The 14498-nt window shown below is 41.7% G+C and overlaps 1 protein-coding gene across 18 annotated transcripts in view; it reads left to right on the plus strand.

Annotated features, from left to right (window-relative positions):
- Nucleotides 1-7571: 7571 nt before the first annotated feature.
- Nucleotides 7572-14498, plus strand: part of cacna1g (calcium channel, voltage-dependent, T type, alpha 1G subunit) — a 247626-nt gene continuing 240699 nt past the window's right edge. For 14 of the 18 annotated variants that reach the window (XM_065949274.1, XM_065949276.1, XM_065949271.1 and 11 more), the window contains exons 1-2: nt 7592-8314; nt 9106-9422. In XM_065949274.1, coding sequence (XP_065805346.1) covers nt 9113-9422 — 310 coding nt within the window. In that variant the 5' untranslated portion in view covers nt 7592-8314; nt 9106-9112. Of the gene's footprint in view, nt 8315-9105; nt 9423-14498 lie in introns of all 18 variants that reach the window. The other 4 variants (XM_065949287.1, XR_010664891.1, XM_065949277.1 and 1 more) reach the window with 4 other exon arrangements.

Here is a 14498-nt window from a genome sequence, read left to right on the forward strand (position 1 = left end):
TGGTTTTGAACTCATTTCAAATACTCTTTAAATGATTACTATTATGTTTAGGACCAGATCCAGTGTAGACTAAGAATAGGTTAGGTAAGGTAAGGTCGTAGGTTAGATCACCCAGGTCCTTCAGCCACATGTCCAATGTGTCCTTGGGGAAGACACTTACTTTGTCGATGTCATAGGAATGTGATTAGCTTATACTGATGGACACTTCACATTGCGGCCTCTGCCATCAGTGTGTTAATCAGTAGGTGTGACCTGAGGTGTAAAAGTGCTTTGAGTAGTCAGAAGAATTGGAAAGTGCTATACGAGCTCAAATCCATTTACCATTCAATGATCATAGTGAGATGCTGAAGGACTGGAGATTCTGTGGTCCTGCTGCACCTCAATAACAAACAGATACTCACATGGCTGGATAAAGCCTCTGCACATAAGAGGACATGACCAGGCTTAGGACCAGGGGATTGAGGCGATTGCTGCCAGTCTCAATTTTCTATTTATCATCTGAATGATAAATAAAAGAAAATAAGCTTTTCAGTTTATCCTAGCCCTCATGCAATCCAAAACAATACAGTAATACAATGCACTGTGTGACTCATGCAAAGTGATCATGTGTGTGTGGCCTGTTGTAGGAGCCCAAAGAAGATCAACAACAATATCAGTCACACATAAACAAAAATCACTTGTAATTTAAAATGTTAAACACAAGACTCCAGACTATACAAAGCTGTGACTTTGAGGCATTTCCATTCCTTCTTGCCCATCTAAAAATCACAGAAGATTTCAGTGATACTGATTCACATGTTGGTATCCTTGGTTACAAAGCAGAGCAGCTCGGAGAGGAACATTTCTAACACTTCATAAATTATAAGTCTGTAATAACATGGAGGCAAAAATGAGGAATGAGAAGGGGGGCAAGATAGAGATAGTGAGAGTAGAAAAAATAGAAGATGAAGTAATCTTGGGTCAAACAAATGAAAGTAAATAATGTGAAAAGAGGTGTGGTAGTAGGGATCAGGAAAGAAGAAAGGTGAGAGGAAGAAGAACAGCTGTGCAAAGAGGGTGGAAAAGCACAAGAAGCAAAAAGGAGAAAAATGTTTAAAAGGATCCGCACAAAGTTGAATAATGCTTATGTTGGCAGCACTGTGAAAAAATGACAAATAGATATGTACTGAGACTGAAAATCCACATTCTACTTTTGTTTTCTCTTTGATACCTTCCCCTTCCATTCTTTTACAAAAGTGAATTGATGACAAGAAGTTGCTATTGCAACATGACAAAACAGAGACAGAAGTGAGGCATAGTAGAGGCAAACGAGAGGGAGAAACAGAAGGGGCCCTCAGCACTTCCCTCCTTGCCTCTTTCTTTCATCTTTCCTCTTTGAGCATCCTCCAGCTCCGTCAGTGTCGGCTCCCACAGAGCTCCCACTGGGGGTCTCAGTGAGTCAACCCAGGACGAGCTGCTGTCCCTGGGGTGGGGCAGGGCGGTATAGGGCCATGATCTGGAGCTTGTGCTAGCAATGTGTACAGAACTATTGGGAGTATTGGACTGGGGTTCAGGTCTATATGTGACTTGTCTGTGCCAATTATAAGTGATAATGCATCATATTGATACAGTATATTGCATGAATGTTAACACCCACAGCAGCGGACTCTGCGTCACATTTATTTATTTGATTTGATTTTTAAAAAGGAACATAAATATGTAAATATGCCAGATTGTAGCCATAGGCTAATTTCCTACTGTAGTCCCTTGGCAGGTTGGTACATACAAATTTAAATAACCACAATGACAAGCAAAAACCAAACAACAAGTAATGACCAAACATAAACGGATCATTGGTCGACATAGACATGTACAGTATACACAGGCTTAAAAAGCGGCTGGGATGTGGTTCAAAACGAGGATAAAAGACGTTCAGAGTTAAAGTGCTTAAAGTTTCTGCTATGGGATGTAAAGTGTCGCAGTATTAAAGTGGCAAAGTGCTGCAGGTTAGCTTTTCCATCATGTGACCTCCCTTTGAAAGACAAAACATTTTGAACAAATGTGGATCACATAAGGAGAATCTCATGGTCACCTCTACAAGGGCTCTGATGGTCCTGGTTGAAGAGTAACTGATGGCTTTCTGTTTGATGTACTCATTTCGTGGAGGTAAGTAGGACTTTATACACACAACAGGCAGTTTAACATTTAAGGAAAATGTCAAAGCCTAATAGCTTGCACTGCAAATACATGACGGCCAGAGATGTCCTAATTTGCTTAACATTTCCCAGGTTAAATTAGACGATGTTTGACACTTTTTTGGTGTTTGGTAAAAGTGAAGAATCTAAGATGACCCCAAAGTACCTAAACTCATTAACAACTTCTCCCCAGAAGAAGATATGTGAGCTTGAAGTCTTTTCTGGACTTTTTGAAAACATCATGCACACTGTGTTTTTTTTGTTTTGTTTTTTTTTAAATTGGAGACTAGATATGGAGAGCCAGTCATGGATGTGGGACAACGCTGTTATGAGAATTTGTGAAGCTTCTTTGATATTTCTGCTGGTGTCAAAATTACTGCATGATCCGCATACATTTGAAAATTGACATTTGGACATGTATTGGGGAGATCATTGATACAGAAAGAGAATAAAATAGTATGGAGCCTTGTGGGACCCCAACTGGACACTTAATGTACAGAGATTTGACATAAGTTACCAAGACACACCTCTTTCTGTTTGATTGGTATGACCTTTATCTACTTTATAGCTTGCTATGAGAAGTAAAAGTGAGTCAGTTTAGAAAGTAGAACTTGGTGATGATTTATTCAAATCTAAAAATACAACACCAACACTAACTTTTCTGTCCAGGAGGGAACATAATTTATTAATTCATTGTTTATTCAACTATTCAATTTACAAGAATTTGCCACAGCCATAATTAACCAATCATTTTGCTGCTGTCAAACTTTAAATCTTTCCTCCTCTCTTCTGTTATCAATATGTCATTTCACTGTACAGATGCAACCCTGTTCCTTCACAGTCACCTTCAATCCATTTTATCCAACTTATCATTTATCCAATCATTTTATCAGCTTATGGGTTGAGTTCCTCAGATCAGTTTGCATCCTTCCTTCATTGCTAACACATTATTGTGGGGTATTCCCCAATAATTTGCCCATTTTTTGCTATTTTCAAAGCCAGTAAAATAAACATTTGTTCCCTCATAATGAAGTCTCAGGTTACATCTTTGATCATTTATTGCTGTCTTTGAGAAGAACAATCCCTCGTGGACATTTTTGTCACTGTCATTAACAAGTGTTCAAACTTCTGTGCCTTTGACTACTTCTAACCATCCAGTTTGTCAGACCTGTCCACACAGAGTCCCTTTTCCCACCCCTTCATTACTGGGACAGTACTAATAAGGTGACCTGACCTGTGGGTTTGTGCGGATGTGTGTATGTTCTAAAACTCTGACCTCCCAGCTGCTACCTGCCAATTGCATCTGACAAGTCTATTCAACTGCCTATCACATCTCCACACACACCCACACAGAAAATATAAAAACCGACATATACTACTCCCTCGACAAACAGAAGTTTACACAAGCAGAGAAAACTTTGTGATCATGCATGAAACGTTTTTTATGCTACACCTCAGAACAGGCCAGAAAAGTGACTCTTTATCATAAGACGAAGGACAACAGAAGTATGTGATGTGTCCTGTACATGTTTAAAATCTCCTTAGTGGCCAGTTGTGCAGTGTTTGACTGAACCAGCATGTTTGGACACTGCACTTGCACACAAAGCGTGCAGCCTTTTGAATGAATAAATTAGATTAATCAAAAGACTGGGGCCTTAGCATTTGTGTCACGCTATTTCCATTTGAAATGGGTGAGTGAAAGGGAGATTAATATTTCCATTCACAAGATAGTTCTGATGGGTGTTTTAAATGATTATACCTCAGAGGGGCACTCTCTGAATGCAGTAATGAATATCTCCACAATTAACATGGGAGGTGGAGCCTTTAATTATCAGGCCTGTCTCCTGCTTAATTATTATTTCTTTGTTTGAGAGGCAAAGTCTGTCCACCTCTAGTAATGCCGCTTTAGGGTTACTGCTAAATTCCACCAGATGCATGTTCGATCCGTCTCCTTTTCGCCACTGCAACGGAGCTGTTGGGTTTTTACTTCCACTGGCTCCGCTGAGCTGTGTCTCAGCTGCGCTGCATCTCAGCCCGGGCGGTCCAGAGTCCTCTGCAGCAGATATGCAATGCTTCTATTTTTGCCGGATGCCGAAGCATGACGCATTAATTGGCCACAGAGAAGATGAAGCGGGACAGGAAGTCACACACAACCGAAACAACATTAAAACATCCGGTTTATTTTCAGAATAAGACACTGTGATTTGAGGGTTGGGAATAATGACCTTATGTGTTCAAAAGGGTTTAATATGGTTTTATACATTGTATTATCTTGGTCTCGTGACTCCGGCTGTCCACATGTATCTGGTGGAAGTTCTGGGTGAGACTGCTGGGGGACAACAAACATGCTCATATTAGTGTAATAACGACCATGTAACGTTAAAGGGATACTTCACCCGTTGAAACATGAATCTGTGTTAACATTGGGTCATATATGTAGTAGAAATGTGAAATACATATTGAAGTTGGTGCCTTCTTGACAGACAACAGCTTCCAGAATGCACAGCACCGCAGGCCACTCCCACTGAAGCTAGGTTCCTCTATTTACAGACATGTTAGACTTTAGACTTAGACTTAGACTTTCTTTATTGTCATTCAAACTTGTACTTTACAGTGCAGATAAGAACGAAATTTCGTTGCATTTGGCTCGTTGTAGTGCAGGATAAAAACAGCAGCATGTATTTACATATAAAAAATAAAAATAAGGTGCAGATATAAATAGATATAAAAAATATATATAAAAATACTATACAGATAAATATATTGCACGTTATATTGTGTTTTACAGTCCAGTGAGGTAGTCCTGTGTGGGGGTTTGAGGGGGAATGGAGGGATTATTTTTTCCTGTTCAAAAGTCTTATGGCCTGTGGGAAGAAGCTGTTACAGAACCTGGAAGTTCTGCTTCAGAAGCTGCGGAACCTCTTTCCAGAGTCCAGCAGGGAAAACAGTCCTTGGTGGGGGTGGGAGGTGTCTCTGCTTACATGTACTACAACACATACGGCCGTCTCCTCAAATGGTTCAGAGATTTCTTCCAGAAGGAATTGGCATCTTGGAAATTCCTGGCAGAAAACAAACTCTATGTCTGTGTCCATAGGTAAACAGTGAGAGGACCGACACCACCAGTCCAGCCCAGCTCGAGGCATCCCTGGCTCCTCGTCCCGCTGACAGGCGGGTCTTACGTCTCGGCATGTGTAGTTTCTCATCAATCTTTTTCCCATTGTTAGTTCACCGTAGAACTGATGGTTATAACTTGTGTTTCTTCTCTTAACTGAATGTGTTTCGCAAATGGGGCACATGAAGTGTCCTCCCCACTCCACGATTAAAAGATCTGATTGGTCAGTGGAGAAGATTTTCACAGGTTGATCTCTTATCTCCAACATAACCTGCTCCGGAGCAGATAGGGTTGCCGAGTGTGGCTGACGTTAGCATTGCTAACTTCACCAGACTTCAGTCCTCTATGTTAACAGTGATGCCTGTTTTCATTTCAAAGCTCTCTGATGCTCCAGTCGATACGCCTGTTTTCATTTTCATCTTTCTGTTTTCATTTTTAATATTTTTCCCAACCACCAGCTCTGCTTGCCGGCATATGTATATTTATTTTTCAAGTGTCTTGATTGTTATTATTTTCAACACAGCCAAGATATAACTTGATCTCCATTTTATAGATCAAGATACTGTCATTATGCGCCACACATCGGGATGTGTTTCATAACGGCAAAAGTTTGAGAACTGCTTAAAAATGAACATTCTTCTTTGGATCAGAGGTCTTCACAGTGCTGTTAGCACAAATCTGAGCCTCCTGTTATCAAAAGAAAAGGCAAGTCAACTTATTAAGCTCCGCAAACTGAGGCTTTCTCTGTCAGCTGAAGATGAGTGGTAATGTGTGTGTGCAAACTGTTCTGCTGGTCAGAGGCCTGCAGAGAAGCCCTGAGAGAAAGTTTCCTCTGGGAGCGGAGATCACTCACTCTGATAAATTGGGGTCTTATCTGGAACTGGCCCGCACTAACAAACATCATTCATCAACCACTCATAACAGCTCGCCTTGGGAAGTGTTTGTGGGTACTCAGAGTTGAACTGCAAATGCTTTATTCCATTTGATGAATGATTTATACATAATTGTGTTGTTTATTATTTATGAGTTAACTTCAGACGTTTACAAAACCTGTCTTGATTGAGAACTCCTTTCTCCTTTGTATTTTGAGCATTATTTAATTTACCTTAAGGGACAAGCACCGATGAATCGACATGTTTTAATGAGAACTCAGATAGTATACAAATATTAGCACAAACAAGATTAATTGACATAAGCTATATTGTGCGCTCACTCCCCCCCCCCCCACACATGCAGGTGTTTTTTTAGGTCATGTGTGCATATGTGATCCTCAGTACTTCATGTGTTCATAATGAGCTATGTGTGAATACCAAGGAGATAAATATCTGCTTCTGCAGATGCGCTAGCTGTGGCAGGTGCTTAGAAGAAGAAATTGGTCCTTTATATTGATTTTCTCCTCTTCCCGGATCAATGGTCATACACTGTAATGAAAAAAAGTATTCAGCTGCTTTTGTGCTTGTGCTGAGGCTGTATGTGTATGTTAAAAAGGGTTGTAGGGTCCTTAAAAACAAGAAATAGAGGTGCAATGGTGGCCAGCATTGTGATTCAGAGACTGTGACACTAAGAACCCAGCAGAATCAACTCTGTGCTCTGCCTCAGGCTGAAATACTCACTAAAGCTGCTGAACTGTCTGTGGAGTGTGCCTATGGTGCTTTTGTGTGTGTGTGTGTGTGTGTGTGTGTGTGTGTGTGTGTGGGTGTGGGTGTGTGTGTGTGTGAGCGTGCGTGTGTGTTTGTGTGTGTGGATGTATGTCTGAGAGCGAGAGAGATAGAGGCAGATAAGTCAAGGAAACATCTTCCTCTAGTGGCCACCAGCAAACATACCAGAGCAAGCATCCAGAGCTGATAGCTCCCTAAAGCTTCCTAAATAAATAAATTATTTAATATTTTTGACATCTTAATAATGAATTGCAGTTTTTATGTTTACATTAAAATGAAAAACTTCCCTTTTCATTTTTAAGATTTTTCTGTGACTTAAAACCACTAACTTTTTACCATCTGTTAATTGGTCTGCGAACTTTTACCCTCAAACTTAATTAAGCTTTACACCAATCACAAAGCTGCGCTTCTTGATACCGTCGCTCCCTCTCTTCTTATTGGCCGACAGTTGACATTAAGAGTCCAGCTGTTTCACCCCTCCTTCCCGCTGTAAAACTGACACTGACATTTAGCTCAACGAATGAGGAGGGAGATTGGAGTCAGGTCGCGCCTTGATTGGTGCAGAGCGGGCGCTCGCAGGGCGGGGAGTGAGAAGTTAGGATCCCCCATCCAGCTGTGAGAGCTGTACTGATGGACGGAACCTACCGAATACAGTGTGGAGAAGAAAAGAGTGCGAGCAGGAGCGCCCGGTCGTTTATACATGCAACAATGGAGAGAGGTGGTGTTTGTGATATTTAGAAAATATCAGAGGTGGTCTCAGTGTCGTCTTCTGCTCTCAGCGGCAGGATGCAGCATCTCCATGGATCTTTAAAGCGCTGATGCGGGATATGAAAACCGCCTGTGGATGCAACAAAAGTACTGGATACTTAATTTCGAAAGGGTAAACACCGGAGGAAAACGGAAAAAAATAATACTCAGTTTTGTCATTTCTCCTTTTAAGGCTTTGGCCATCAGCTCTGAGGAGAGGGAAACATAAGAAGTTTTTTTTTTTGCGCGGCGCATTGCCTATATTCTAGGAGGCGGAACGCTGCAAAAGTAGACGCATCACTCGGTCCTTTTTTATATCTAGGGGGTATGGTTTTGAAGGTTTGGTGAGGCCCCTAGAGAGGTTTCAACAGAGGAGACCGGGGCCTGGGAGCAGCGTGTCTGTTCAGACGGACCCGCGCAACAGCGCACCACCTGGAAAGTCACCACCAGACGCACCGAACCCCGAGGACCCCTCTCAAATCTTCTCCTCAACCTGCGACTCTGTCTCCCCATTCAAGCAGCCGGGCTCCTTCTTCAAGCTGATGTGGACTTTACAGCCACGACAAACACTGATCATGCGATGACTGAGCGCGCTTTGGGCACATCTAGCGAGTCCATTACAGGTAATAAATTGTACAAGATGCTCTTAGAACAAACTGTCGAAAATACACAAAAAATGTGTTAGTAATGAAGCTGAAGTTAAGAAACAACTCAAAACAATATTCTGTTGATTGTGGAGAGAGTGATTTGGTGATTGTTTTTTTAGGAAAAGGAATGCGAGTCCCTAATAAAAGTCTTTAATTTCACATCCTATGATACAAACATACTTTATTTTCTGTATCCATCCGAAAAATGTCAGGTACGCTCTCATCTTTTGATTTCTTTTTCCAGAAATAATTTGTCATTGAGCTGTGCGCAGTTTTTCTTAAAATAACCCATCCACCACCACAGGGCTCCCTACTGATGCCTCTTCCTACATCATATAGATTTAAGATTATAAGAATATGTTGTTGTTGTTTTTTTTTTTACTTATGGAGGCAAAATCGATTAATTTCATTTAATTTTAGAATCGAATCAATCCATTTTGATGAATACATATATTTGTAAATCAAAAGAAGGTGCTCTTCTTGGGCTGCTGCAGACACTTGAGCACGTCCATGATTTTTCATGGTATGAGGGTGGCTGCTGCTCAGGAGGTAGAATAATCGAGTAATCATCAATAATCTAGAGACAGGTTCTGTGATTCCGGGCTCCATGTGGAAAAGTATACTGAACCAGAAGCTGTGTCTGGTGCTTGTGTGTGTGTGAGAGAGAGAGAGAGAGAGAGGGGGGGGGGGGATTTACTTTGTTAAGCAGTCAAAAGACAATAGAAGGACACTATGCAGTCAATTGACCATATGTTTACTGCTTGCAGGAGGTGAATGATGGCTGAGGATGGGGGAAATCTCTCCGGGGTCCCTGATGCCAGGGACTCAGAGGGTCGCTCCTCTCTGCCGAGGACTTTCATCCGGCTAAATGACCTGTCCGGGGTTGGGATAGGAGGCGGGGAGCGTGCCGATGTAGTGGTGGAGCCAGCGTCCCCGGCGCCTGATGGAATCTCTACAGCTGGGGAGGAAGGGTCGGCGAGCGGCGAGGAGAGCCTGCCATACCCCACCCTGGCCCCTGTGGTCTTCTTCTACATGAAACAAACGACCAGGCCTCGGAGTTGGTGTCTCAAGATGGTCTGCAATCCATATCCTTTTGATACTTTTGTGCTAGGAATCTGGTCATGTGCAACCGTGGCAGGTAAGAGATATCACCGTGTCTGTGCAGCTTTCCAGTTGACCTCTGGGTTGCATTTTATGACCACATTAACGTGACATCATAAAGTGAGCACATGTCCCGCTTAGAAGCCCATGTTTTGACAGACATGAATTTATGCGTCTGAATTGATCAACCTTTTATTCCTTTTGTGTGCACAGAGTAGTGGAGCTTCATGACAAAGTGTGATTAAAAAAAAGACTTAATATGAGGCAATAAATTCACTTATTTGAATTGAACTGAATATAAATTCAGTGCGAGTTGGGGCCACATCCAGTCACCTGACACTGCATGTGTTTGTGTGTTTTGCACCTCAGTCCCACGCTTTCCAGATTACTGTTCACATGTCATGCTCTGATTCCTCTGAGCTGGTGTTAGCTTCCGATCGATTATTCATAACACATGCAAGTGATGGATCTGTTGACATCGACTGACTGGGCTTACAGTGAGGGGCTGCGTGCTATAATTAGTTTATTGATACACACCTGGAGTGGCTTTTTATTGAGTGCTGGCCTTTCCTTCAGGGTGGAGAGGTGCAGAAGGGTGGAGTCTATTCAAGTCACAGAGCCTTATTGAATCATCCCTGCCTGTTAAATGTGTTATTGATTCATACTTGTATAGGCCTGCACAGATTCACTTCTCTTGAGACTCTTTTCTTTATGTCAAGACTTTTTCTTTCTTTCTTTCTTTCTTTCTTTCTTCTTCTTTCTGTCTTGGCAACATACATTTGTAATTTGATTTCTAGATGTGAGGAAGCTATTGGAATGATTCTTTCCTTGGCTGATATCGCTCTGCTTCACTTTTCAGCCTTTGTTGTTGTCTTGTGGGTGCAGTGTGTGTTTGTGTATATGAGTGTGTGTTTGTGTATATGTGTGTGTGTTTATGTCAGTTAGATTACCTCTACTCCTCTCTACCCTGTCTGCCTTTCTCCTATGCCTCAGCCCTCCTTCATTCATCCATCCATCCATTTTGCCTTGTCTTTTACTTTACATCCTATCCCCAAGCCCCTAGTTCTCATTTGTCACTGTTTTAATTGAGATGCTAAGTGGGCGTGTCCTCCAGTTCCCCCCTGGGAAACGTTGTCCGAGATGCTGCTCACAGTTGTCATCCTGTTAGCCCCCTGTTTCATTTTCTTCTGTTGTCCTCCTTTAATTTTTCTTCCTATCTTTACGCTGCCTTAGTCTCCCATCGACTCACTGCTAATTTCCATGTCTGTAAATGCCAAATCTTTAAAGGTCTTACAAATAGACTTTCTTAGCAACAGGGGCAGATGAGTCCCTTGTGGCTCCTAAGGGATCAGAGCAGCGCTTGATAATATCAGTCAAGTCAGGGGTTCTCAAACTGGTTTATTTCACAGACCTCCCTCTGGGACCCCAGCATTAGTGCTATTTGAATTGGACCAATTGCCTTTAGATTTGATCTGCTGGTGAAATTAGAATAGATTGTTAAACTAATATATATTATAATATATATTTTCATGACTCAACTTCCGATCATTTCACATGTAGTTATGGAAATGTAAAAATGTTTGCAAAATGATACATTCAAAGAATCCAGTTGTATTGCCAGCCACTAATCACTGATAGATGATATCTGTTCCATTTAATAATAGCATGTGTAATTAGTTTCTTGAAAAATTGCATAATAGTATAAATATTATGTTGTGTTTATTCAATTATTTAATTACCAAGTATCACAGGGCGTACTGAGTGAAAGCAATGAAAAGGACACAGTCGGAGCTGCAGTGATTGTTTTTATTGATTTCTACAAGGTTACATCGAAATGAACAGTAATATTTTTAAATGTCAGAAAAGATAAAAAAAGAAAAGCTCATTACAGTCACTCAACGTCTCGCTAAAGTTGTTTCAGTCCTAAATCTAAAGAAATGGACACTAACCAGTCAGATTTCAGCATGCACCATGGCCCGCCCATCTCATTTTGCACCCTGCAGGGCTGAAGCTTAAAGGAGTTTTTATCATTTCATTTTAGGACTTGACTGACTGGAGGGCGTCTTAGTTCCTTCACTCAAGGAAAACAAAAGTGTTACCCTTGTTTTGTATGGAGTAAAGTCATGTCTGCTACTCAGTCAGGAAGATACTGTACTGTCTTATAGTAGTAGTCAATAATTAGAGATCATTTCATGATGAGGATAACTTTTGAAACATTTATAACATTCATGGCTCCATTTAGTGAATTTTTAGCTTGTCCTTCATGAAATTAGCAATAAATGAATAAATCACATATTTATACCCATTCATCATTTTAAGGCTGAGATTTAAGCATTGGGTTAATGGTTTCTTAAAATGGGGATTATAGACCTACGTTAATGCTTCCATCAGCCTGTCGCTGGCTGAAGCTCGAACTCTGTCAAAATAGACACTTGCACCTATTGTCATTTTAGCTGCAAAGAGATTAGAAGAATTGAACACTCAGCTTTGGGTATATGCCAACATCTGTACTGAATGTAAGAAGATTGCACTAGAGTTAGTCTTCTCTGATTTGTACTTTCATTTAGTGAATGGAACCTGGTATGAGCTCCATCCTGCCTTACACTCCTCAGATGACAGCTGATTATTTCAAAATCAAATTGTGTGTGTGGTTCGACTTGAATCTGCCAGAACCTCCTATGAAGTGGAATGAGGATTTGAAAGTATTGGAAGTCGGCTGGGTAATGATGATTACGTGTGTCTCTGTATGTGTGATGACATGCATCCGCAGGGCCGTAGGGATTATATTCTCTTATGCCCTTTCATGTCTATCTGTAGCGATTAAGGGAAAGGTCACTGCTTCTGTAATGCATCATATCATTACTGACATTGATCTATTTCTTTTCCCTTTGTGTGTGTGTGTGTGTGTGTGTGTGTGCGTGCGTGCGCGTGCGCGTGCTTGTAACTGTGTATGCTCCAATGCTCTGTTGCCAGAGAGCAGATGTATATTTTACTAACATTGTAACTCTTAAGGCTTTGTCTTACCACGAAGCATCTTTGTGTGCTGCGCCGGTGTTTCTTCTTATTTTCCACCTGATTCAGTTTGCCATTTTCTCACCCAGCGCCCACATTGTGTAAAGCAAATTGACTTGTGCCCCTGTTTGCACCCAGGGGTGTGTTTGACCTAAAATGAAGTGTTGTCTGACGCATTGCTGGCTCGTTCTGCTTTGAGGACTCACAAATCGACTTTGAGACCTGGTCTAACATGTAAAGTCTGTGGCGCGGTAAATTCCTGATTTTGGCGCGTGAGAAAGATGGGCATACATGAATGAGTTCACAGCAGACTTTCACTCTACCTGCTAGACACACGGGAAAGCACAGCACTACTTAGTTAAGTATTATTTTTGTATTTGCTGGTACATTTAATGGGACAGAGGGCGGAGAGTCTGCAAGCTTCTGTTTCCCTGTCTGATGTTATTCTTGTTATTCTGATCTGATGATGTCAGACTACAATGAAACGCTCACTGCTACGTCTTAGATGCCTGCTTCACCTAGAGAATCCTTTTTCTGTATTGTCTAATACAACAAGAAACATACGTACTCACGTTTCCTCATGCATCTGAGAGTTGGATTAAGTAAGTCTCGTACATAACTATGAGTGCCATCGACAATCGGGCCCACAGATATTATTGAAGACTGTGCAGTGTCCATTATAGACTCATTAGAGAATATAGCCAAGGATTCCAGCAGGTCAAATAAGTAAATAAATGTTTGCAGCCTACCTTTATTTGATGTTGAGGACACAGAACATTAGTCACTATAGATCCTGTCCGCTCCTGTCAGCGTGTCTGGGTAATTAAAGGATTGAATGAGGATATGCTTTTGTGCCTCATGTGGAAATGTTCATGAAGGCCCTGATCGTTATATTGCCATGAAATCACTTCCAAGTGTCCTGTCTTTGTTCTGCATGTTGAGGGGCATAATGAAAGGAGAGAAGTTAAATGAGCCGGTCAGAGTTTGGTTTATTTGAAAATAAAGACAGACATTTGCCATGTAAATATAAAATCGCCAGCCTGGAGCGCAGTGAGCGAGAGCTGACACTCTTGATTGGTTTGATCCACGCTACATCCAAAACACAATCCAACCTCTTTGCATCCTGATCATGCAGGCCAGGTAACTTGCAAAAAAAAAAGTAGTCAACATCACTTTTTGGCGTTTTTCTCCAATGCACAAAACTGCTGAAATCTTTCTGAAGTCGTGGGAGAAGAGCTCTGTATGTGTGAACACAAACAGCCACATCTTTCCCTCTGACTTGACCATGACTTTTTTTCTGCTAGCCCTTTAGACGATTTTTTTCTGTGTGAAATTGGTGTGAGCTCGTATGAAAGCGCAGCAGGAAATATTCAGGAAAAGTCCCCCCTGAATGCATGGGTAATCACGTTTATATATCCTTGCGACTGGCGCACAACCATAGACTGTGCTGTATGTATTCAAGGGAAGCAATCTCCATGCATGTCATAAAATTGTTACATGATGCTGTTCAAATGTTCGTCTCTGCTTTTTTTTTTGTGGCTATTGCAAATATGTCAAACCAAACATAACGTTGTCATCATAGCATCAGAAGCTGTTGCTTTGTCTGCAGCTTCCACGCTGTTCTTTTTACATCACGTACTACCTCCTGAGACACCCCCCCTGTCCCCCGTACAACAGGGAAAGTCCCCTTCTGTGAGGTGTGAGAAATATTTAGCAGTGCTTGTGTGAAAATGGCTTGTGATGTCCTTGCTGTCTTTATCAGTGGCCCTTCTCAGCCGCTTTCTCTCTTTGCTTTATGGTAGTAGTAGAATAAATCCTGCAGTAGTCTCCCTCTCCTCCTGCTATAAATACAACCCCAGCTCACCACCAGCAGTCAGCACTGGCCTAGCTCCGATGCACTGAGACTGCTTCCTCTGTCTGATGTTGCAGAGCGAAAAACAACACAGGAAAACCCGACTGATCTCAGGGCCAGAATCTATTCTAAACAGGCATATCCTCGGTAAGCCCTCGGCCTGAAGAGGCCCGCGGCCCTTTTCAGCAGTCTGAA

The sequence above is a fragment of the Labrus bergylta genome, chromosome 21, assembly GCF_963930695.1.
Source record: "Labrus bergylta chromosome 21, fLabBer1.1, whole genome shotgun sequence".
NCBI classification, from domain to species: Eukaryota; Metazoa; Chordata; class Actinopteri; order Labriformes; family Labridae; genus Labrus; species Labrus bergylta.